This window comes from Melopsittacus undulatus, chromosome 4 (genome assembly GCF_012275295.1).
Source record: "Melopsittacus undulatus isolate bMelUnd1 chromosome 4, bMelUnd1.mat.Z, whole genome shotgun sequence".
Lineage (NCBI taxonomy): Eukaryota > Metazoa > Chordata > Aves > Psittaciformes > Psittaculidae > Melopsittacus > Melopsittacus undulatus.
Window position 1 is genome coordinate 717,254 of NC_047530.1, and position 25,528 is coordinate 742,781.

At 47.9% G+C, this 25,528-nt stretch overlaps 1 protein-coding gene across 3 annotated transcripts in view; it reads left to right on the forward strand.

Moving 5' to 3' along the window:
- Positions 1-25,528, forward strand: part of PAK6 (p21 (RAC1) activated kinase 6) — a 39,798-nt gene that overhangs the window by 8,369 nt on the left and 5,901 nt on the right. Inside the window, exons 2-8 of one of the 3 annotated variants that reach the window (XM_034061499.1) lie at positions 3,564-3,883; positions 4,156-4,354; positions 4,941-5,004; positions 13,808-14,016; positions 18,414-19,031; positions 22,407-22,895; positions 23,534-23,667. In XM_034061499.1, coding sequence (XP_033917390.1) covers positions 13,813-14,016; positions 18,414-19,031; positions 22,407-22,895; positions 23,534-23,667 — 1,445 coding nt within the window. In that variant the 5' untranslated portion in view covers positions 3,564-3,883; positions 4,156-4,354; positions 4,941-5,004; positions 13,808-13,812. Of the gene's footprint in view, positions 1-3,563; positions 3,884-4,155; positions 4,355-4,940; positions 5,005-9,787; positions 9,909-13,807; positions 14,017-18,413; positions 19,032-22,406; positions 22,896-23,533; positions 23,668-25,528 lie in introns of those variants that run through there. The other 2 variants (XM_034061500.1, XM_034061501.1) reach the window with 2 other exon arrangements.

Consider the following 25,528-nt stretch of genomic DNA (forward strand, 5'->3'; position numbering starts at 1 on the left):
GTGGGTTGTGATGGGTGATGTGCATATGGTGAAGAGAGACTCTGAGCACCCCACTGCCCTGCCAGGGAATGTATCATCATCTAGAACAGCCTGGTGAGGGACCCCTTCCATGGAGCAGCTGCTCCAAGCCCCTGTGTCCAACCTGGCCTTGAGCACTGCCAGGGATGGGGCAGCCACAGCTTCTCTGGGCACCCTGTGCCAGCGCCTCAGCACCCTCCCAGGGAACAGCTTCTGCCTCAGAGCTCAGCTCAGTCTCCCCTCTCTTGGGCAGGTTCAAGCCATTCCCCTTGGCCTGTCCCTACATCCCTTGTCCCAAGCCCCTCTCCAGGTTCCTGCAGCCCCTTTAGGCACTGGAGCTGCTCTCAGGTCCCCCTTTCATGCAGTAGAGGGTGAGAATGAGCAGCTCACACTCTGCGGGTGCAGCCCTGCAGACAAGGGGCTTCTGGGCTGCTGCTGGCTCATGGTGAGCTTCCCATCAACTAGGACCTAGTGGATCCTGCTGGGATCTCCAGGACACTGCCTCTGTATTGTCAGCAATGCACAGTAAGCAGGAGGATAACCTGATCATTACAGCCAGCAATCCAAATAGCACTCTCAAAATGCTCTGCCCATCCCTGGATGCAGTAGCCTTGGGGAAGGTAGCTCAGCTGTAAGTGCAACTGCCTCTGGATTGCTCCCTGCTTATCTCCAGTCCTGGCTAATGTCATGCATTGATTAGGAGACTTGCAGACTTGATTCCTATCTTGTGCTTCTTCCCACCAGTTGATGCTGATGCTCTGTGGATCTGCAGCACAGCCTTTCTCCTCCTAACCCCTAAAGTCCCAGTTGGTGGTGTATGTTTTCCCTTCCCTGCCCAGCTTAGTCTGGACTTTAAGAGTTCTGAAAGACAAGGGAGACCACACTTCTCTGATGGAAGTGCATTTGTGCTTCCTAGCAAATCCCAGCGCTCAAAGGAGCCCAGCTAGAAGGCCCAGCTCTGAACCACAGCTAATCTCCAATGGGTGAAGTTGCCTTTGATCTTACTGGGACTTCCTGCATGCATTTGCTGTGTTTTGGGATTAGGCTTCTCTGGAAGCTTTGTTGAAGCAGGATAGGCTTTTCCTAACAGTTTGCCCAGGTCCCACAAGCTCCAAAAGGTGCCCAAGTGCGTTTCTCCTGACTAAGGTAGGAGAAAGGCTTTGCATATGGTAGAATTGGCCACCTGAAGACTGGAAGTGCCTGTTGCCATATTAAAATGTTGAATAGGGTTTTCTTTTCTCTCACAAAATCCTGTTCCAATAGAGATGAAATGGGTTTAAATGGAATCTATTACAGCAACAGCACAGGACATGAGGTCCTGATGCCTTCCTGGTGCAGTGACGTGGATGGGCAGGGTGAGGTTTGCAGTTCTGGTCTGAATTTGCTCTGCTTTGTGTCTGGGGATGGGACCTGGAGCATGGAATAGCCTCTGCTGTGCATGCAGATAGATCAGGCAGTCTGCAATGCAAGCAGTTAGTCAATGTACCCTGCAGCACTTCTTGCTTGCCCATTCTGGCTGCCATAGCCAGGACCTGAATGAGCAGCATGGAGTAGAGCAGCCGTAGGAGGAGTGGGGTGTGCATGTGTGTGTTTATAGAGATGTGTGAGTATCATTACTTACATTATCCTGTGCAGCTCCCGAGGTAAGAAGGGAGCAGTGGGAAGGGGAAGGAGCAGAGAAATGTCTAATATTGGACAGTTGCTAAAGAGGAACATCAGAAATGCATCACTTTTGACTGGGAAATGTTTCCTCAAAGAGTGTAGGACTGCTGGGACCAAACTTGTGAACAGAAACACTGGGAAGTGTCCTCATTTCTCATTAAGACTGTAGGCAGCAGAGGTTCACACCAACTCAAAGCTGCCTTGGTTTCATCTCCGCTTGTGTCTTGACAAGTAAAATCAGGCTCTTCCATTTATAAAGAGCTCGTGTCTTGTTCTAGAAGGCTGTCTTAGCATGTAAGCCCATGAAATATAATCCTTATGCAAATCTGAAGCCAGTTCCAAGCCTGGGTGACTCCTTGTAGGATATAAATGACATTTCTTTGTGCTGCTCCCAAAGCTATGGTGGTGTAGACGACTCCTCACTGACTGGCACATCAGCAAAGCAGAGATGCAACAGACGACAGCGACTTTGCCCTTTCCTCCACACCTAACAGGATGATGCTGTTCCCTCATCTCGGATCCTTCACCAGGCTGCTTCTGCCTTGCAAGTTCCAGTCTTTTAGAGGAATAATGTGTCCCCCTCTCTCGATTGTAGCTTATTTACTATTATTAACATGGACTTGCTCTGGTTAGACCTGTGTATAGGGCCTGCCCGGTGGGACACAAGCTCATCCCCACGCAGAAAGGAACCTGGGTACCTTTATTTCCTGTACCCTAGGGATGCTGCTGTGGGGTAACAGGCAGGAAACCTTGGTCTCTTTGGCAGGCTCTGGCAGGCAGGGACCTGCTGTGTAATGTACAAGTGGTGACAGCACCTTCAGGAAGCAGCTTTCAGGTCTGGAAATGGGATTAGGGACCTCAGACCACCGGCTACAATACCAGGGTTCCCTTTATGTTCTCTATATGAACCCCAGTTCTGTTCCTTCTCTGTAGTATCACTAGACCTGCATTCCCAATAGATCTGTGACTCTGGTTGCTGTACAAAGACACTGCAGCCTAGTTAGGTGGGATGAACAAGTAGGAAGGGAAATGGGAATGGGGAAACATGGCTAAAAGGCTACTGGGCTGGCCCACCTCTGATGGACAAACCTCCCCCAGCAGAAGCAATGACAGCCTAATGGTTATTTGTAGCATGCCCTTTATTTACTTTCAGGGTGGTTCAGCAAAGGTGGATTTTTAAGGCTTTTATCTCTGCTCTTTGGACCTAAAAGCATCCTAGGGTTAAGGCAGCATTGTCAGTTGTTTGCAGAGGCCAGGAATCCTCTTTATTTGCAGTGGAGCACTGATGGGTTTGCTGATGTGAACTCTGACTCTCCTGGTTTGCAATGCCCCTTTCCACCTCTGCCCATCCATCAGTGCTGGTGATGGAGCTGGTGTCCCATTGAACACGAGGTGCTTATGGAACTGGCTGTATCCAGGAGCTGTGAGCCCCAAGGCACAGTGTCAGGTTTGCAGGGTGATACAAGACTTCAGCCCCCACAGCCCTGACTCACACCCCACAACAAGAGGGGGAAAGTAAAAGCACCCGGTCATGTGCTGCTCATCTGCAATGCAAACACATGGGTTAATTCTTCTATAGCCCAGCCATAGAGCAAGGAATCAAAGCTTTCCTGCCAGCAATGACAAGGGGATCGGGGCAGGTCCTGGAATCTGCAGCCAGGCAACACTGGTGGAGATGTTGGATTCGTTAGAAGCTGCAGCAGCTCCAGGCCCTGAGGCTGTGGAGCAGAGAGAAGAGCTGAGCTTTACTAAGTCAGCAGTGAAGTGGGGGTGTAAGAAAAGGATGGAGGGGAACAGGAGATGAACTCCGCATGGCTCTTGCCTGGGACCCAGCAGACCTCAGTGCCCAGGTGTGACTCTGAGCTCTCTCTCATCCCTTCTAGGGACCAAAGAAGGAGAAGAGGATGAGAAGCCGAGATGGTCCCAAGAGGTTCTGCTGTCGGCGTCTGTCTTTCGCCTTGGAAGAGGAACCTGAGGCTTCCCTGCACTAAGAGCTTCTGTGTCCCATCTGCTCCCACGCCCTGAAGTCAAACTCGGCAGCTTAGGTGCAGCAGGCACTGTACAAACATGTCAGCCTTGCCTCCACCCCTTTCCCTGCTCCCTGCTCCCGTCTCTGCCTCTCGAGCTCATCGCCGTGTCAGCGGATCCCGGTGTCGGAGCGCTCGCACCTCACCTCAGCTTACGGAGCAATGAGGAGTCAGGGGTAAGCTCCCTCCTGCGGCTTTGGGGCTCAACATAGGCTCGCTTTAAAGCAGGAACAACCGTGTCCTAATGGCTGCTGTGCCTCTGTTTACAGAGGACTGGGTTTGTCAGTTTGAACTAACGTCTTCACTCCCCCGTGGCTGTGCTGCTACGGCTTAACCCCTTCCCTGCGGGGCTAAGCCACTGCCAAGGCTTAGCCTGTGTTGGCAGTGCCAGCCTAGGGGTGAGTGAGAGGGGAATGGAGCAGGGGGTCATGAATGTCTTTCTCTCAAGGGATGGTCCTGGAAGGGAAGCAAATCCGGGAGCTGGATTCCTTTGGGAAGGACTTTACTTCAGCTTTACTCCTATAGCCCAGCAACACTGTCCTCCAATCGGCTTTGCTGCATGACAGTGGGAGAGTTTCCCTTCAGACCCTTCTTTCTCCTCTCCCTTGGAATTGGCCTCTACCAGCATTGTTGCAGCAGGACTGACAGTAAGATCTTGTGGGGTTTACTTCCCAGTGTCTTTTAGGTGGACCAGCATTTGGGTCTATGGTGCTTGGGGTTTAGAGTCTATTGAGCCTCAAGACTATGGGGAATATGGAGAAGAAGAGGTTGAGTCTTGCAGGGTGATGCTCTTAAAATGCTGCGATGAAGAAGGGGTTAAAATTACTCTGGATGATGCTTGGGAAAGCAGACAGCATGTCAGGAGCATGCATGCTCATTGCCTTTATGGGAGACATAGCAGCATCTCCTCTGAGATCTCTTGTATCTGAAGGACCCTCATCATATCCTGTGAGGTCTTATTGACTCCCTGCATGTCTGTACTCCTGACCTCTGGCTGTTGTGGCCTCCAGGAGCCTTTCAGCACACCCACTAACACTCACCCATAGTACTCATGTGTATATGGGCACGTGAGCGGATTTTGGCTACCTGAAAGCTGGCTCATCTCCTCCTGGTTAAGCTGCCCCCGACATTTGTGCTTAATCACTTTTGCCAGGTAGTAACCAACATAAAGAGCAAGGTATTTACAGCTGCAGAAAGGAGGTTTGCTGATGCTTTTGCTTCTTTCTTTGCCAGGACATTAACGCTTTAATGTATCTGGGGACAGAGTACTGAAAACCAGAAGAGAAGTTTGTGGCTGGTGAGTGAGTTCTTGGGTGAGGTGGAGGGGGAATGTGCATAGAGTAAGAGGTATTTGCTGGGTCTTCCTCTGCTTTTATGGGTTCTGTGCTTGGGTCAGACCTGAGTCAGCCCCTACACTGGGGGAAGGATCCCTGCTGCATGACTCTGAACCCCTGTCCCACTGGAAAGGCTCATTCTTAGTGTGATGAAGCTGGATATTGATTTGAATACTCTACACTGCTTTGGTATGTACATCCTTTGTGCTAAGTGTGACCAATGGTTTATGTATCTAATAACAAAGCTGATTAAATAGCGGAAGGAGCTATTAGTAACTGGATTAGTAACTCTGCTTCCAATCTGCTCCTTGTACAGGGGTATGTGTATACCTGGGTCCTGCTGCCTAGGCTTGCAAAAGTGAGAAACATAACTCTTCCTTGGTTGCAAAATGGTTTTGGTTGCCAGGGAGAAGCAACTATAAGAGTTTGCTGTCCTGCCTCCAATCAGAAGAGCACTTCCTAACCTACTTCTCTAATGTGCTTAGGCAAATTCACAAGCAGAGGAAGGAGCGAGATATTTAGTGCAGATTGCTTAAAGCAGCTTGGACTAGTCTACACCAACTGCAAGTAAAACCCCAGCCAGGTTCTGAAGTCTGCATTGCACATTGTGGTTCCTTGAGGGTGCTCATAGAGATGCTGAAGTCTGATCACATCCAGAGCTGTGCACCAGTGCATGGACAGGACCATCAGCTCTGAAGTCACCAAGGGCAGCTGAAGCCTCACTAGCAGGTTGTGCTGCACAGCACTGGCAGCTTGAGAGAGGATAGCAAGCTTCCAAAGAGGTTCTGGAATAGACCTGTACTAACCCTGCTCCTCCACCAGTATCTTTGGAGTTACAATGGACACAGCACAGTGGTGTACAGAACTGGGGCTTGGCTGATACAGGTCTGGTTTAAAGGGTTTTCTCAGTGTGGTTTGAGAACTAATGCACTGACATTTGGTTGTTAGTGATGATGATGCTGTTTTGAGACTCATCTTCCATTTGTCTGGCAGAAGAGAGCAATGTGAATGTAAGATGCTGAAATAGATTTGAACTTTGGGTTCAAGAAGTCCCTCAAAGATCTCAGGGAATTCCATTTCCCCTCAGGCTGAGCCCTTTTAACTTAGTGTTAGTAATGAGATTACTCTGTAATTCATTGATGAACAGCTTAACTGCAGACAACAGTTATCTTTCCTTGTGTTATAAGTGCACCTCAGGTTTGAATGCATGAAGTGCTATGTGAACATCCCTACTGATGGCAACGTTTTCCCTTTCCAAGCAGAACAGAATAACTGATACTCCCAAGGAGTCTGTTCTGATTTGGATTTCCCTCTTGGGGCTGACAGCAGTGAGTAGGAAGGCACTGAGAGTCAGCCAGGTTGTGGGGTCTGAGCTCGTCTGTCTCCTCCCTGTTTGGGGCACACTGCCTGGGCTGCAGTTTTCCCATCAATTATCCTGTGGGAATAACACAAGTAAACTGCCTTGCAGGCTGTTGACAGCAATTAAATATATCTGTATCTCACTTTGAGAGAACATGATGATCATAAATAAGGACTCAGATTGCTTAGTGTTAGTTGGAAGGGAGTTTAACTCTTGCATCTCTGTACTCGGATGCTCCAGGGAATCACTGAGGTTTCCCTTCCAGCCCTTTGCCATGCTGCTGGAGTGAGGGTTGTGTTCAGCCACCAGTGCCTCTACTGGGACAGGTCTGGGTGCAAGCCATGAGCCATGCTTGGATCCTGCCTGGTGCTTCCCTACTGGAAGGTCTGTGCCATGGACATTTGCAGCTTCCTTCCCATAACCCAGTGTTCCAGAGGCAGCCAGGTCTATGACCCATGATGTGCTATGGAGGAGCACAGGGAGGTTATAGGGCTCAAACAGAACTGCAGATCATGGCATCCAGCATTTCAAAGAGCTTTGCTGGAAGGAGCATGTTCACCATATGCAGCCTTGGCTCCTCCACGTGTCGTATGACCCAGCATGCCAGATGTGGCCCCTTGCACTTGTCCCAGCATAACCTCCTATCTGATATATAAGACATTGCTATTCATGTGCTTTCTTTTAGAGACAGACCTTAAATGTTCTTATTCTAACCTTGGTAGTATTTTAATGCTCATTTTGGATGGATCTGTCACACAAGACAGTGGAGAACGAAGCCCCTCAGCCTCTAATCCCTGTCTTGAAGCTTTTTGATATTCAGGATTAACAGCAAAATACAGCCACTTGTTTTTAACCCTAATGCATCCTTCATGGCAAAGTGATGTCAGTAAACCCATTGGAAGTAATGTCAGTGAACTCATTTGAATCAATGTGGATACTCTTTGGACCTGGAACAGTGAAGTGTCCATGGGTAAGGCACGTGTCAAAGGTGCAGTGTTGCATGGCTTTTCTCTCCAGACCAGCTCACAGCCACATATAAAGGTATTTAAAAGGTGGAGGAAAAGGGTCATTGTTGTTTTAATGGCTTATGCCTCAGCTTTATGACTGCAGCACTCCTCTTGCTGGCTGTGGGTGAGGATGCTGTGATGAGCTGCAGCCCTCCCTGGGTGCTGCAGTGGTATTTGTTAGCTGTAACCCTCTACAAACCCAAGCACAGATGGAAAAGGCTGATCTGATAATGAAGGCATTGGATTGCACTTGAGGTTTGGGTGTGATTTCTGCCTGTGCTGCTGGTTTCTGTCCCAGTGTCGAGACCTGCGTGCTGGTATCGAGATCAAACATGTGGTCAGAGCATGTCATGCTGTGCACCCATGTTTGCTCTCTGTGGAAGCCAGGGTGTGTTGGGCCTGGATCTGCCCTTGATATGAAGCTAAAAAGCAGGCAGGAGACATCCCTAGGAGCAGTTTTAGCTTTGCTAATGTAGACAGAGCTGGGAAGAAACCAAGCTACTAATTTGTGTCCTGTCTCATCTGCAAATGAGGATACTCATTCCTTTTCCTTTTGTCTGCTCAGATGAAACCTGTGCAGGGAGGGGCCCAGCTTCAGACACTGCCACAATGGGATGGGGACTTGAGCTGGGATCTCTCAGGGACTGGGAAGAATGGGAAAACCAGTATTTGCCAAAGGAAAAGCATTTGGGATGTGCCTGTACTGGTTTGTGAAAGTTCAGGAGGTCTTTGCAAGTGCTTTTCTATGTCCCGGAATGGATTTGGTCTGAAAACACACCTAAAAGTGTGTCACTGAGCAGCGTCCAAAACAGGCTTTGCAAATAGGCGTTCACTGCGTTTCAGGCTTTACTCCTCATTTATGAGCAAGGAAATGGAGCAGGAGGAAAAGAGGCAGCACCGTGGCCTTGTTGAGAGGAACGCAGCCAAAGCCATCCCGCAGCTGTGTTCTCTTCCTCATTTGTCAAGCAGAAACCCACCAGTATAACCAATATTCTGCCCCTAAGCTCATTTCTAATGTAATATTAACCTGTGCACTCGTGTGTGTGTTTGGGCAGGGTTTAGAGCATTACATCAGGTTGCTGTGCTGCTGGTTTGCTCTAACACTGGTGGGGGCTGAAAGAGGAGTGAAAGGACTCAAGACTGGGGAAGTGACAGCACACCAAGCCAATATCCACTCCTCCTTTAGGATGAACTGAAGTACCTAACCCAGGGTTCCTAAGACCACAATTGCAGACCCATGTGGAAGGTGCCATCGTGCCAACCTCTCTGCTCTTAGGTCTCATGTCCAGTATCAGCTCATTCCCCCTTTTGCCCACCCTTTGTTGGCATTTCTGGCTGTGTGAAGTTGCATTGAGGTTTGTAGCTCCTCCAGGGTATTATCCTGTCCTTTTCCTTGGTCTGCCAACTGCTCCCAACGTTTATGGCTTGTTCTAAACCAGAGGCATGTCAGGAACGTCAGGAGGGCAAACATTAGGATTTAGGAGGTACCAAACACAGTGAAGTATCATGTTGTGCATGTTCACATATGTATGCATGAGCACACATGCGTATGCATGAGCACATGCATCAATAGTGGCCTATTTAACTCGTGCTGCATTTGAAATGCATTACGTGACAGTGACCTGAGCATGGAAATGGTTTCCCTTTTAATTGGTGGGGTCTTTGGAATCTTCTTCATCTTCCTCCTCCAAACTCAATCTGCATATTGCAGGTCCTGCAGGAAGAGTTCTCCTCCTCTCCCCTCCTCCTGTAGCTGTCCTGAGTGGTTTGACAGCTGAGGAAGCACTTAGGGAATGGCTTTCTCCAGCCCAGGGACCACTGTTATCTGCTGTGTGGGGATGGAATGCAGAGAGCAGCATCCAGATCTGCGATAGCAGAGCCATAGGCACTGAGAAGTGTGTTCGGTTGCTGCAGTGAGCAGGGGGAGGGAGAGCTTATTTTTAACTGGAAACTACACAAGTGAGGCTGAAGTCGCTCTGCTGTCTTCCTATCATCAAGTGTAGGTGTGGATGGAGCATGGACATGGATAAGTACAGTGCATCTATACTAATGGAGTATGTGACTGTGTGTGTGGGGGGTGGATGCAAGTCGGATGCAATGACAGTGCATGCTGCTGTGTGTGTTTGAACTGGGTGTCTGACTGAGCAATGCCTGCTAACATTCATCCACTTGTGTTTTGCAGTGGGGTTGGCTCTTCCCTGTGCCCTGCTCCTCTCTCCCAGCCATTCCTTTCCCTCCCTAACTCTCATTCCCCTTCCATCCTTCATCTTCCCACCCCTTCCTCTGAGCCTGACCCTTCTCTCTTCTTGCCCCTCCTTCCCAGCCGATCCCTCCCCCTGCTCTGGCTGTGGGATTTGCTCTCATGCTCCCTGGCAGATGTGACAGCTCTTGGAACTGTATCCTCTAGGAATCTGTGGAGCTGAACAGCCTAACGTGGTTTCCCAGGCAGCAGGAATGGATCGCTGAGAGAATTCCCATCTCCGACTGCTTTTGTCTTGTGGTAGTGACTTTTCTTGTTTGTGTTTGTGACATTTCGTACAGTGAATGAAAGACTGAAGTCTGGGAGGTGATTATAAAATCAGTGTCACAGGATTTGTGCTGTTGTGTTCAAGGGATGCTGTCTGCGTTTGAATACAGGTTTGGCTTGATTTACAAACCCTTCTCTGCATAGAATGTTGTTCTGCGTTTCTTACTGTGTTAGAAAAGGCCTGTTTTATGTGTTGTATTGCAACATGCTGTAGCTGGCTATTGGAGATACAAGTAAACAGCTTGTGCATGCAGACCACAAGTGAAAGCAGCCTGCTTACATCCAGACCTCGATGAAATGCAAAACCTACACAGATCATTGCGATCCATTGGCTCTCAAGTAACTATTTTTAGTGTATTCATTTCATTTGCTCTTAATGCAGTGGTATGTTTAAACCACCTGTCTGATACAGCAATGTCTGTATAAGCAAAGGTTGATGCTGACTATAAAACAAATGTCAGTGGGTACCCTGGGGTATGTTGGTTTTGGAGTTGATTACATTTTGCTGTTGTTAAGATGTCTGTTACAGGCAGAAGGTAGAGTCAGGCCATGTCAGCTCCTCACCCTCAAACTGACCATGACTGTAGTAGATGCTTCTTGCTGGGTGTAGGAAGCATGCTTTGTATAGAGGATCTAGGTGGAGTCCAGGTGTTGACTGAATGCAAGTATGCAAATGGAGTGTTTGTGCTTATGCAAACTGATGTGCTGGCATAGAGCCACTGCTCTCTTTGAGGCCAGAATATCACCTGGGCTTCCCAGATTTGCATCTGGAGTTAGTTGAGCTGGAATCATTCTCCTTCAGGGGAAATGACTGAAAACAATTGATACTAATGGTTGTAACACCATATTTTACCGGCCACCTGAAGCAGATAAAGAGCAAACTTGTAAGACACTGTATGTTGTGCCCTGAATATCTTCTCTTTATGTTGATGAGATGAGGAATGAGAGTTAGCAGCAAGAGAAGGGATGGTACTGGTTGAAATGGTCTGGAAATACCCCTCTTCTGGTGGATCAAGTATCTGTCAGGACTGACATGTAGTCAATGATTCAGAACTGAAGCACTTGATATAATACTACAGAGATACTTCCTGCTTTCCTTGGAGGCTGTGCAAGCTCCTCAGTAGCACCAGCTGTTGGTCTGAATAGTACTAACACCAGGAGCTATTAGAATATCTTTCCTTTCCAGGGTTGTCTGCACTTGTTTTCCATAAGGAATTGCCCTCTGTGTGTGCAAGGCCAGCTTGGATGGGGCTTGGAGCAGCTGCTCCAGTGGAAGGTATCCCTGCCCATGGCAGGGGGTTGGAACTGGATGAGCTTTAAGTTCCCTTCCAACACAAACCACTGTGTGACTCTGATCCTATGAATCACTGTGAGTAGCTGCAGTCCAGACCTGGAGCACAGAGGCTGTTCCCATAACCTCTCCATTAAGATGTATTTGGGTTTTCATTGGAACATATTATAAGCAAAGATTATCCTGGCTGTGAAAGCTCTTCTAGGCAGAGCAGTTGCTTCCAGCATCTTCTGTAAGTGCTTTTTTACTTGCCCAACCTTTTGCTTTCCTTTTCAACTATAAGGTATCCTTAGTAGGTTTCTGCATGTAGTAGTGCAATGGTCAGTGTGTGAAGTCTGTACTTTACCAAGGGGGTTTAGGTGGTGTAAACCCTTCTGCAACATACAACCACTTCCCATCGCAGTCACTGCAGGCTCACGGTAACCAAAGGTTAAGCCAGAGTGTCCATGTTCTCAGGATCTCAGTCCAGCACTAGGAAGCAAAGCTGGCATTGACCTGGTACCTGCACTTTGCTCCTTAAACAAGGTTGAAGTGGAGCAACCTGGGGAATAGTTGACCTATTTCACTGTGGGGAGAAAAGCATGAGGTTTTGCTGATACAGAAGTGAGTCTGTATCCATACAACACGTTATCTCTGTACGTGTTCTGTGTCTCTGACCCCTGTATGTATTTATTCAGCACAAATAGTGGGAAGCTGAGGTCCTGTATAGGGGAAGAGTGATCACTGCAGTGTTGAACATTACAGAGTTGAAGTGACAATAATCCTCTACCTGATGTCAAGGAGGAGCCAACGTTCATGACTTTAAGAGTATGAGTGGAAACAAGTGCTAGTATTAAAGCTGTCAGTGGAAAGGGAAGAGCACATCCAGGCTTTTCCCCCTTACTGATGGATATTACTTAAAGAAACCTGCACAGGTTTTTCCCAAACTAGAGAGCTTTAACACTGCACTACCTAAATACATTTTGGCACTGGGTCTGCTTTGTCCCATCTCTCTGATGGTTCCCATTGCCTGGTTCATCCTATGCATTGACAGCACCTTGGAGAGGAGATGATGAGCTGGGGCTCACCATTCCCACTGCATCCACAGACAGTAATACAGCAATTTGCCCATTAAACATGTTTCTTCAAGAGCAAACAGGAAAATGGAACTTGGAATACCTGTAACTTCAAAGCCATCAGACCAGTTGATAGAATAGAGAACAACGCAGGGAAGAAGGGACCTCAAGAGACCTGGAGTCCTACCCACTGCTCAAAGCAGGGTCTTGGAGGGTCAGATCAGGCTGTTCAGGGCTCATCTGCAAGAGGAAACTTGGTCTTGAAAACCTCTGAGGATGGAGACTGCACAGCCTGTCCTGCTCAGTGCTGGACTGTCCTGTTCCTGGAGCAAAGATGTTCTCCCTTCTATCCAGTTGGGACATCCCTTGTTATGCCTCTCCTGTTATCATCTCTGACTTCTACCACTCTCCCATTGAAAAGCCTGACTCTTCATAGCAAATCTCCCTACCCCTGAGCTGGTTCTTCATGGAAAGTGTAACTTCCCCTCCCATCTTCCCTGTCTTTTATGAAGAGATTGTGTCTATCCATCACAGCCCTCCAGTTACACCAGCTCCCCACCTCTCTGATTGCCTGCAGAGCTCCAGTTCTTTATATCTTCCCAACCTCAAAAAGCTCTAAACCTTTTGGTTTCTCTCCATCTACATCCCTTTTTGGCTATAAAGCCTAAATGCAGCTTGTTGTTGTCTCTTGTGTTGGAGTATATTTAAGTGTAGCTGCAGTTGTAATGGCTCTTCACACAAACTGTCTCTCTCAGCCCCCAAGCGAAAGGAGTCTTAAGGTTTAATTTTAGCTTCTTCAGCTACCTGCTGACAGGTTTGATTTCCACCTACCCCCTCCTCCCTCTCCTAGACCCTCTGCTTTAGCTTTCTGAGAGCCAGAAATCACTCTTGTTGCTGAAGGAGGAGCTGCCCAACTCTGATGCCTTTAAATGGGAATTCAACGTACTTTACTTAACTGGAGGAACCAGTGAGCAGCCTGAGCCCTGATCATAACCACTCTGCATTCCAGGCTGGTTGGAGTTAACACTGTTTAACTGGCTGGCCTCTAAAGCCTTTTAACCCAGGTTCATATCACAGAATCATAGGAGGGTTTGGCTTGAAAGGGACCTTAAAGGTCATCTAGTTCCAATCGTCCTGCAATGGGCATGGACAAGACCGTATCTCTTGTAGATACTTAAAATGCTTATATTGGGCAATATGTATTTGCAGAAGTAAAGGGAGCCAAGTGTAAGAGTTCAGACATAGATATGGGTCTCTGTTCCTTTGCTGAAATGGGAGCACTGCTTCACAGCAGGCAGAGCATGAGAAAGGTCACTCAAAGTCCCAGCTCTTGAGCAAGTCATTGCTCTCTGGTTGCCTCTATTTCCTTATCTGTAAAAACAGCTGATCAACTCTGTTGTTAAAGTGCTTGTCACTGCAGAATGTTCCTAATATAATGTAATCAACTGATATAATTGGTATGTGATGTTACTGATGGGCCTTTTGAGCCTGGCCATGCACTGATGCCATTGCCTTCTCTGATGCAGGCATCATGTTCCGCAAGAAGAAGAAGAAACGCCCGGAGATCTCTGCTCCTCAGAACTTTGAGCATCGTGTCCACACCTCCTTTGACCCAAAGGAGGGCAAGTTTGTGGGTCTGCCACCTCAATGGCAGAACATCCTCGACACGCTAAGGCGCCCCAAGCCAGTGGTGGACCCCTCAAGGATCACAAGGATGCAACTCCAGCCTATGAAGGTAAGAAAGGAAGTCTACTCTTCCCTGTCCCTTGGGCTTCCCTGCTCCTTGGGGAGGCCCAGGTTGAGGCAATATGTATTTAGATAGGGCTAAGGGTGGGATCAGTATGGAATTCAGTGGATAGCCAGGGCTGGGCTTGGATAACACTGTCCAATAGTAACTTCATGAGAAATAAGGACAGCGGTGTCCTTAGCTGGCATAGTGTCACTATTCAGATAACCAGCTGGCTGCCTGTCACTGTAACCAGGACCTGTGAAAGCTCCCACGGTAGCTGACAGGGCCTGGGATGTGTTCAGCTGTTGTACTTGGAAGCAAAGAGGAGGATTCATGGAGAGAGCTGTTTAGCAAGTGTGTCATTCTCGTGGGTGAGCAAATCTGGTGGTAGTTAAGTTAACAGGAAGCCTGAGTGGGAGTGGGGCAGCACTAGCTGGCTGCTCATGGGTGGTGAAGTGAATGAGACACAACAGGGAGCAGGTCTAAACTAAGGTTTAGGCTAAAAGGGTTTATAAACCAGCATTTGAACACAAAGTGGGACGTAGTAAATAGGAGAATGTCCTTAAAGCAAGTCTTTCAGGAAGGAGAAACAAGTTCCTGATCCTTGTATTGGTATGGGTACATTTAGATGGCTATTATAATGGCATCAGGAGACTGTGTGTTTGTAAGTGACTGCTGTGTGAGGAGAGGCAGAGTCATGATGACCTCTTGGAAAATGCAATGGAAGACAGTGACAGAGTTATTGTGCTTCAAGTCCTGCTAGCTTGTGGGAAGGTTTTGTTCCTGGTCAATAAAAACCCTACAGGGGCCTCAAATCTGAGTGGCAAGTTGTAAAATAGAGATGCTACTACTTGGATTTTAGGGGGGACATAAAAGAAAGTAGTTTTCTGATGAATATATAGCTGGGAATAAATGGGAGTACATTTTAGTATAACGCAAGCATTAATGCAAAATCAAACCTGCAATTTAAATGGCACACCAGGATCTATGAGCAAAATGCTATTTTAGAAAGGAAAAACTTACTCAGGAAGAGCAGGTAGAAGAAAAGAGGGAGGAGGTTTTGCCTTCTGGTTTATGGCATCCTGAATGTGCTTTGAGGTTCAAATGTAGTAGATAGGGCCACAATCCAGAGAAGAGAGAAACTGTGTAATAAGAGACCAACTTGGTTAGATCAGGAGCTCTCTAATGAGCTTAAACTGCAGGAGGATTGCTCAGAAGGGTGGAAACTAGGTCAAGTTATAAAGGGCAGATAGAAATGTATGTAGGAACAAAACTGGAAGGCCAAGGGACAAAGAGAGATGCTCTTCTCAAAGAACATAAAGGACACTATGGAGACAGGGTAAGTACACAGAGGAGCAGAAGGAGGATGAAGGAAAGGATTTGTCCCTGCTGATTTTGGAAGGAAGTTAATAACAGATGACACTGAAGGATCTTCACACACATTGAAGAAGTCTCCCTTGAATGTTTAATACTTCAGTCTATTGAAAAGGTGAACTGTGATCAGTGGGGTAACACCATTAACACGAGCAGGATGTGGTGGGAATGCAGGCTGGGGTAAAAACATGGACAGAAATGAGGCTTCTGAGATGAGTCCCATGTTTCTGAGGCAGTTGAGCCTAATGACATTCAAGGAAGTGCAGATCAGTCAGAATCATTTCAATTCCCAGAAAAAGACTGGAACAAATAAGCAAGTAATGTACTTGCAACCACTTCCTGGGAGATAGCAGGTAATAGCCAGGAGCCAGCATGGGTTTATTAAGAGCAAATCATGTCAAGCAACCCAATTTCCATCAATCACAGGGTATCAGGCTTTGGGTCAGGGAGAAATGAGAGCCCTCTCCTGTATCTTGGCTTCACTTAGGCTCTGGATACTGTACCTATGGCATTCCCAGAGTAAACTGAGGACATTTTCTCATGTATTAGGAAAAGTCTACTCAGAAGGGTGAGATGTGGCTATCAGAATAGAAATGGATACGAAGAGATCTATTGGAGTTGTTGAGCCAGAGTTTAATACGAGTCAGTACGTTCATGTCTGACTTATTAAACCTGTAGATGGTAAAAGCTGAAGGGAGGTGCAAATCTTTGAGATCAAAGGTAGAATACCAACAGGGTTTAAAAACTAAAGGATCTTAAACTGGTACTGGGGTTTTTTACCCCACTAAATCCAAGTGCAAATCCTCTCCTAGACTGCACAGCTGATTATTTCTGGTAAACACCATTTGAACACATTCCCCTTGAAAGATACCAATGAATTTAAGATTCTAGATTTAATTCTTTATTTTAATTGTTAATTGGCCCTATTAGGCACAAAGCCCTTATACAGAGAGTCCTGGATTCAACTATCATAGAACCCCAGACTGGTTTGTCTTGGAAGAGACCTTAAAGCTCCTCCAGTCCCGACTTCTTACTTTGAGAACATGTCAGGTGTAGGTCTTTATAGAAGGACTTTAGTCCATGTACTCTGGACTAGCTGGCTCTGGGTATTAACTTCACACTTCATTTTGAGTTCTCTTTTGTCCCAGTTTGTAGGAACATAGACTCATCCATTGGAGGAGGGCCTCTTTCTCTCCCATCTGCCCATGCAAGCATGAGCAGAGGTGTGGAGGCATCTTCTGAGTGTCCTGTGACTTGGGGGTGTGCATATTGCATTTGGCAGGCTCATTTCTGAGTTAGTGCTCCTAACTGAGTGCATTATTGACGTAATGGGTATCTCTGGCATGTCTAATGGATGAGTTAGAGCTGACAGAAGGCTCTTCTCACCCCACTGATGGATTTCAGAGATGGGGCTTCTGACCATTGACTTTTGCTATTATTTTCCCTTATCAAGTTTGGTGCAGAAGTAATGGAAACAGTTTAAGGAGTAGTGTCCTCAGTGTGCTGTTTGCTTGACAGCAGCCATAGATGAAGGTAGATATATGTGGTGAAGGAGACATTGCTACAACAGGACTGAAGAGAGAGCTGGATTCCCTCCTGCAGGTGATGGTGTGTATGCAATGGTAGGAGTTGGACGGTCCTTTCTTTACCTTGTTTGATGGCATCTTCCATCCTGCCTGTCACTCTCAGGCACTGGTCCTCCCTTTGTGCACTGCAGTGGTGTTTGGTTGTGAGTACTGGAGCTGCTGTTTTGCACCAGCTAAATATTAGGCTTCATGTAATTAATTCAGCATCTTTAGAAGTTCCCTGGAGCTCAGTTAGCAAACAGGAGCTTGCTTCCCTCTAGGGAAGGGCTTTCTTCAGGCAGAGATTCAGGGAAGTGTAGGAGTGATCTGATGCTGTGAATTCCTATGAAGAAATGAAGCTTTTTGGTTCCCAGCACTAAAAATGCTTCTGTAAGCTTTTCAGTTCCAGAATAAACAAGGTAGAGCACTGCATAATGTACCATCAGATTCAAGTGTCCTACTTGTATTGTGCTGCTGCTTGCTTGGATGGAAGCCTTGTTCTTCATGGCTTGCTTACAAAGCAGTTGTGAGCTGCTGTGACCCTTTGTTCATCATTGTTAATACTAATAGCTTGGCGGAGCAGAGGAGGATGCAGTGCTGGAACAGTGTGGTCCTCACTGGTGAGGATGAAGATGCATTAGCAGGAATTGTTGGGAACCAGACTAAGGGAAGCAGATTACAACACTGCTGAGTGCTTCAGGGGAGAGGTGAACCTTGGATTGGAATAGCAAGGTGATTCTAGCAGAGAGAGCTTACAACATGCTGCAGCTTCTGAGAGCTCACATCCTCAGGAGCTTGGTGAGCCCAGGTTAGTGATGTAGTATAGCACAGTCTCAGCCCAGAAGGGTCAGGAGTGCTAAAATAGCCCTGGTTAACAGTTTTAGGAATGTTGTCCTTTATAATGTGAGTGCAGCAGCAGAATTCCCTGTTCCAGATGAAAGCTCTGCTGCCTCTGACAGAAGGATGTAGCCCAAAGATGCCTGGTTTTAGTTCCCTGCAGCAAAGGACAATGAAAAAGAGACAGAAGAAGAGACCTCAGAGCAGCTTCCAGTGACTAAAAGGGTCAGAAGGAACCTGGAGAGGGACTCATCATCAGGGCCTGGAACAATAGGACAAGGGGTGATGGGTTCAGACTGAAACAGGGGGAGTTCAGGCAGAAGCTGTTCCCTGGGAGGGTGCTGAGGCGCTGGCACAGGGTGCCCAGAGAAGCTGTGGCTGCCCCATCCCTGGCAGTGCTCAAGGCCAGGTTGGACACAGGGGCTTGGAGCAGCTGCTCCAGTGGAAGGGGTTGGAGCTGGAGGAGCTTTAAGGTCTTTCCAACCCAAACCATCCCATGTTTCTATGAGAATTCTCTCTTTTTCCCTATATTCCTGAGTCTTCTTTGGCCACACAAACAAAATCCAACCTTTGCCAGGATAAACTGAGCCTGTTTTTCCACCTCTAACTTCCCTATGTGTTCCACAGACCGTGGTGAGGGGCAGCACAGTGGAAGTGGAAGGTTATATCTCCGGGATACTCAACGACATCCAGAAGCTTTCTGCCATCAGCTCCAACACTCTGAGGGGCAGGAGCCCCACCAGCAGGAGGAGAGCACAGTCCCTCGGGCTGCTGGGGGAGGACAGACCCCCGGACATGTATCTTCAGAGCCCTGAAGTAGACTGGGCAGACAAATACGGGAACTACCTCAATTGCAACGGTGGGACCAAGGTGACCCGGAGGCAGACGATGTGGCCGGATTATAAACCCCGGTTGGAAGGACAGGCTCATCCCAATGGAATGGTAATGAAAGCTCAGTCCCTGGGACCATCGGAGTTCCAGGGTGCTGATGGCAGCTGCCTGCAGCGTGCCTCTGGACTGCAGCACATGGCAGCTGTACCAGGGGACAGTGAGAAGGAAGGGAAGAGGAGCTCGGATGAGTGTTGGCCTCAGCCTTGTGTGGTCCGACAGGCAAACTCCAGGCCCTCAGGGGAAGGCAGCCCCAGCTCCAAGTCAAGGGAGAACAGCTTGAAGAGGAGGCTCTTCCGCAGCGTGTTCCCCTCATCCGGGGGCTCCAACAAGCCAGGCCCTTCCCTGCAGATAAAGGTAGAGTTATCAATGGGTTTTGGGTGAGTGTAGTGTTGACCTCACAGCTCCAGAGCTGAACAAATCCGGTTGCAAACATCATGTAACCATCTATGATTGTTGTGATTAATGCTGGAATCAAACCAGACCTGGTCAGGGGGACGTGCAGGTTCCCTAAGCTTCACAGAACATCCTGTTAGGCTTAGCTCAAAGTGGAAGCCAGATCTATAGAATCACAGAATAGTTAGGATTGGAAAGGACCTTAAGATCATCCAGTTCCAACCCCCTGCCATGGGCAGGGACATCTCATACTACATGAGAAAGGCTTGTTAGTGGAGCTGTGCTTGCAGGAGGTGGGGGACTGCCTCATTTTTGCCCCTCTGTAGTAGTAAAGACATAACTTACACACATTGTAAATGTGTTTTTGCCATTTGGGAAATTGCCATCATTTGCCATAGGAATGTATTCTGCCTTTGCAAAACAGAACTACCTCAGGAGAGCCTGTTGGCTGTAGCTCTATCTGCCAAGCTGCCTACAATAGGAACCCCAGGACTGTCAAATGGGTGTCTGACTGTTGGGTTTTGGTGAGGATGGGACAGCTCACAGCTCCATCTCCCCCATGAAAGCTATCCCAAATGGGTGACTCACTTGAACCTTTGGTTCCTGTTATTGGATGGGAAATGCAGCCCTTGAGGCCACTGTTCTAATCCATCCCAGTCTAACCCAGCACTCCCTGTCCCTGCAGAGCTGCTGGGTGGTTTCAGAGGTTGGGCTGGTGCTTGGCCAGGCTCATTTCTAACAGATGTGGAGTTCCTGAACTCAGACAACAGGAACCACTAGCCCAATAACACTGAGTGTTCCAAAGTGTATTATGGGGTGGGACTTGCTCCGACCTGGCTTCTTGCAGGGTGCATAAGGATCAGGCTCAAGGCTTTCAGCCTTCTTCCTGCTCATCCCCTTTCCGAGGGTGTGGGGTTTAAAGGGATGCAGTTCTTGTGTAGCACAGACTGCACTCGTTGCTCTCTCAGTGTCTCTGGGCTGGTCTGTGCTGCTTGGAGGCCTGATACTTAGAACTGACCCCTTCTTTCTCCTCTACAAGTGTCTTTGCCTCAGCACTTCCATGGGGAAGAGCAGAGGTTACCGGTCCAATGGTGGTGGGCTCTTGGATGCTCAGATTCAACTGTTTGTGAGAGGAGAGGGGTAGGAAAGACCTTGAGACCATCTCCCTGCTCCAGTGAAGGATCTGTGCTGTCACTGACAACTGTTTTCCTAAGCTGTTCTGATTAAAACCTTATTCTCCCTCCCAAATGGAGGTGGTGATGTGCAATTGTGATGTATTAGAAATGCATCACTGGAAAGGAAATGCATGGGGATACAACTGGCTGCAAATGGGAGGTGGGTGCCTTGATGCACTGCTTATAGACCATGGGAAGGTTGGATGTTCTTGCCTTTCAACTTAACATGAGTTAAGTGACATCTCCCAATGTCCAGAGCCTGTGTCTATAGAGGGGTTGTCAGATCCCAGGAGCAGGAAGTGATGCTTCCACGTGGTTAGGCAAACATGTGTCAGCTTGCACACATGTTATGTGCCCTCTGCATGCTCTGGGTTACATAAACCCCTCTTGTCTCCTCCTCCTCTTCTTTCCTCTCCCTCCTGAGACAAAACAAGAGTTGGGAAATAAAGGCCTTGTTGCCATGAGCGTGTCTGTGCAGGCTCTGAATGAGGAGGAAGGAGCTTCAGACAGGCAGGTTGTGCTGTGCTCTCCTGCTCCCCAGTGCCAGGAGCTGCTCACTGAGGCTTCCAGGGCCCCTGTGTGCATGCAGGAGGATGAGCCCTATGTGAGGCTTAATGCAGATTCCACTGTTGACTAAAGTCCTTGATTAAACCCAAAGTGCCTGGAATGAAATGCTCTGCAATTATTGTCTGTCTGAGACGAGGAAAATGAGAGCCCTTGGAAAGCTTCATCTATTGGTGGGTTTCAGTTCCCATGTGCATGTTATTAACGGTATTAATAATCTGTCTCAATTGGGAGAGAGAAGAAGCTGGTGCTTTGAAGTTGTTATTTTGCCCTATAATATAGATAGGCTGGCTCCCTCTGAAGTCACTACTTTGGCAGACCCACTATTACTTTACATAGAGCTAAGTAGATAATGTCATTTAAACCTGCTCCATAGTGTTGGGTTTTAAGCAGTTAACATTTCCAGCACTCCAACATTCATCCTTCTTAGGAACCCTGTACATAGTGTTAGCATGGGAATGTGCATCCCGAAGCCACATTGCTGCAGGCTGGGATCTTACTGCATCTCATAACCAAGCAGGGCTTGATGCTTCAATGGGAGGTCTCCAAAGGCCTGGAAGGAGCACAGGTCATCAACATTCATCACAGTCAGTTCAGAGCCAGTTGATGACAAGGTGGATAGTTCTCCGTGGCTGAAGTCTCCCCCTGGACACACACAGTTATACTGGTTCAAGGCGCTTTCCCCAGGACCAATGCTAACTCCATGTCTGATGGACAGGAATGCTCTGCAGGTACCAGTGGAAAGTGCAGGGGAAGTGTTCAGTAGGCAGAGCAGAATTACCCAAAGGGAATTAGGCCAAGACATCAAAGTGATTTACAGCTTTGGCATGAATCCTCTCTCCTTTTATATATAGGAAGATGAGAGGCACAGAGGGATAAAGGATTCTTGCATTCTCTGCAGCACAGGTTGCCCTGAGTTCTGTGACAAGCTCAGAATGCTTTAGAGCAGCTGCTCTTTGGGGGAGCTTTGGGTTTATTTGGTATTTGGTTTTAAAGCATGTGTTTTAAAGGGTCCTTTCTAAACTGCCTCCATCTGGGGGCCCTTAAAACACAGCACCCATCCTGTAACTGATCCCTGAAAACCTGCATCCATGTGGCTTCCCCTGGTCATGCAGTGTATGCTCATAGACTCATAGGATGCTTTGGGTTGGAAAGGACCTTAAGATCATCCAGTTTCGACCCCCTGCCATGGGCAGAGGTGCCCCACACTAGAGTGTGTTGCCCTATGTTCAAGTTGCTTTGAACATTGCCATGTCCTTATGCTGAGGACACCAGAGCTGCACACAGTGCTCCAAGTGAGGACAGAGTAGAGGGGGAGAATCTCCTCCCTTGACCTCCTGGTCATGCTCTGGAGATGCAGCCGAGCACATGGTGCTTTCTTGGCTGTGAGTGCTCACTGGAGCCAGGTCGTGTTTGGTTCCTCATTGACCAAATGTTGGGCAGAACCTAACAGGAAGAAAAGAACCCAGAGCTCTTGACTCCAATCTGCACTAAATGTCCTAGGCCACAGTGGGATAACACACGACTGCTTCCTGACACTTCCCATGAATCTAACCATTGCTCTTTCTTTCTCCCACTTCATGTGCTCTCCCCATAGCCTAATGCTTTCTTCAGGCCGCAGCAATGGGGCTCCCCACGCAGCCTCGCAGCCAAAGCCCAGTCCCTTCCACCCGACCAGCCTGCATCCGATCCCCCCAGGATGCTCTCAGATGCTGGGACCCCTCACAAGTCCCCACCGGTGGAGAAGGCAATGGCAGTGCCCCAGGGCAGACCCTCCCCTGCTGGCTCCCCTCGGAACAGGCAGACCCAGACCAGCACCAGCAACCTCCACCTTCCCCAGGACACTGGGAAGGGGCAGTTGGGCAGTGAGGACCCGGTGGTTGTGACTCATGAGCAGTTCAAAGCTGCCCTGAGGATGGTTGTGGACCAAGGGGACCCCCGGACGTTGTTGGAGAACTATGTGAAGATTGGTGAAGGGTCCACGGGTATTGTCTGCATTGCTCGAGAGAAGCACTCGGGGAGGCAGGTGGCTGTGAAGATGATGGACCTGAGGAAGCAGCAGCGCCGGGAGCTCCTTTTTAATGAGGTGAGGGTAGAGGGGTTGTGGTTCTGCACAGTGCAGCTCCATATGCTGTGCTGGTGAGAGGGTCAGTTTGGTAGGGTAAGATATGGAACACCAACCAACCAATGGAAGGATACATTATTCACTGCTTGTACTCAGTGTGTGCTAACAGAGGGAGTGATAACGTTCAGGAGCATCTTCCCTGCTTGTAGTCTGTGCTACCTTTAGTTGCGTATAAGAGCATCCAAAGTGTCTGCTTGCATGAAGCCTGTACAGGATCCCCATATTCACTCTCAAATGATGTGTTTCGATGCTTTCTGGATGAAGCTGCACAATGAGCCCTGTGAACAATGGCTTTAATACATTGGCTTAAGAAAAAGCTGTCTCAACAGTTCCTGTGGCACCTTGGCACAAAGAAGCAGGTGTTCTGGTTCTGGTTCATGGGTTCTGGTGCCCACCATGAAGCCATGGTAAGAGCCAGGGTGGTAAGGAGAAGGGGGGAGCAGGAGACATCTCCTTTCAATGGTGTTATGATGGAAGAGAAACAATTGGGAGCTGGAGGCTATTGCGTTGTACACATAGGGTTGTGCATACTTGCTTTGTTAGCTGAGACTAGATGTTGTTAGTGATTTGGTGGTGGTCAATTCACTGTGTTTTTACAGGTGGTGATAATGAGGGACTACCAACACGTTAACGTAGTGGAGATGTACAAGAGCTACCTGGTGGGAGAGGAGCTCTGGGTGCTGATGGAGTTCCTACAGGGGGGAGCCCTCACAGACATCGTGTCTCAGATCAGGTATGAAGCTAAGTCTGACACATCCACACTTGTGTTCCCACCTCACAGGCAGAAGCAGGTGAGTGGAGAGCTCTGGGAAGGAGAGTTACCCTCAGACCTTGTGTCTGCAGTGCCCTGAACTACTACACTTCTAATTGTCATTCATTTAAGTATGTGCTAATACTTCTGATGTAGAAGGGACCTCATTTACTATCCTGATCCCTTTAGATACTTGCTATTTATCTACTTGATAACCTTCCCTGTAGAATATAGTACATAAAAAGGACTGTTTACTATTCCTATTGAATCGTGGCCAGGAAGCTCATTGAATAAGTCTTAAAGAGCACACAGTTCTCAGTGGTACAACCTCAGTGAGATTGAATTTGTGGCTAACTCCTCTAGAGAGGTGCAGCAGAGCCCGGAGACCTGGACTCCTTCCCAAATGTCATTGCCTAAAGATAGCAGCTACCGGACACTCTCCTAAATTTGCTGTCTTATCCACATCACTTCATATTCATTAAGGCCCAAAGTGTTTCTGTAGGGCAAAGAAGCTGTTCTCAGATAGCCTTTAGAGGTGTTCACAAGGTGTTGGTGCTGCAGTGATGACTGTGTCTTACCCATGACCCTGGAGCATCCTTGTCCTGCCTCCAAGCAATCCTGCAAGGCTGGTGCAGAGAATGCTAATGGAAAGAGTGACCAAGAGAGTCTTTAAGATGAGCTTTCCTTCTTTGAACATGCAGAGTCTGAATTGGATTACAATTAGGCAGGATTGCTAACACTAATTGTGTTTGCTTCTTTGTAATCACAGTATGCCTTTAATTCACTTACGTGCTTTGACTGGCCTGTGGTGGATTTAAGGCACGTATCTTGCTCTGTTGGGTTTGGGCTTCTCTGCTTTGAAGTGTATCTGTGATGTGTTGGGAGCCATAAAAAGCACATTGTCCTCTGTAGCCTCTACAATCCCATGGGTAAGGAGCTGGGAGGCCCTCCAGCATTGAGTTTAGAGCCACATCTCAGGGTTTGAGAAGCAAAGTTTAAGCCTGAAGAGTGCTGAGGTTTGTGCAGCTCTCAGCTGGTATTAGGACCAATGGAAGTAAAGATGAATGCTCTGAAGAGCTTTATGAAGGGTCTGTGTAGTTTATACCCACCAATGAGACTGAATTCCATTGTGGGACCTCAACCTAGATGGGAGCTATCTTATGAAGCCTTCCTCTGAAGCTTTTAATGAAGGTTTGTTGTTCCACACAGTGGGAACAGGATCTGTTCTAACTGTAGCATGTATCAAAGGTGAGCTGCAGGTATCAAAGGTGAGCTGCAGGTATCAAAGGTGAGCTGCAGGTATCAAAGGTAAGATGCAGGTATCAAAGGTAAGATGCAGGTATCAAAGGTAAGCTGCAGGTATCAAAGGTAAGCTGCAGGTATCAAAGGTGAGCTGCAGGTATCAAAGGTGAGCTGCAGGTATCAAAGGTAAGCTGCAGGTATCAAAGGTAAGATGCAGGTATCAAAGGTGAGCTGCAGGTATCAAAGGTGAGTGCAGGTATCAAAGGTAAGCTGCAGGTATCAAAGGTAAGCTGCAGGTATCAAAGGTAAGCTGCAGGCCTTTATCAGGCTTTCACAGGGAGGAAAATACCCTCATTCCACTCATGAAACATTTGCTGAGGCTGATAAGTGATCTGCATCTCCAGGAGTGAGGCAATTCTCTAGTAATCTGGTTTACACTATGTAATCACTTGACTGAAACCAAACTCCATATGTGATGAGCTGGAAGCATACTTCTTGTTATCTTCTAGAGCCCAGAAGTGTATCAGCTTCTCTTGCAGCTCACTGTGAAATGAAAAGCACTGTTTCTACATAGGTTAGGTTCTTTATTGGGGTAGTCCCT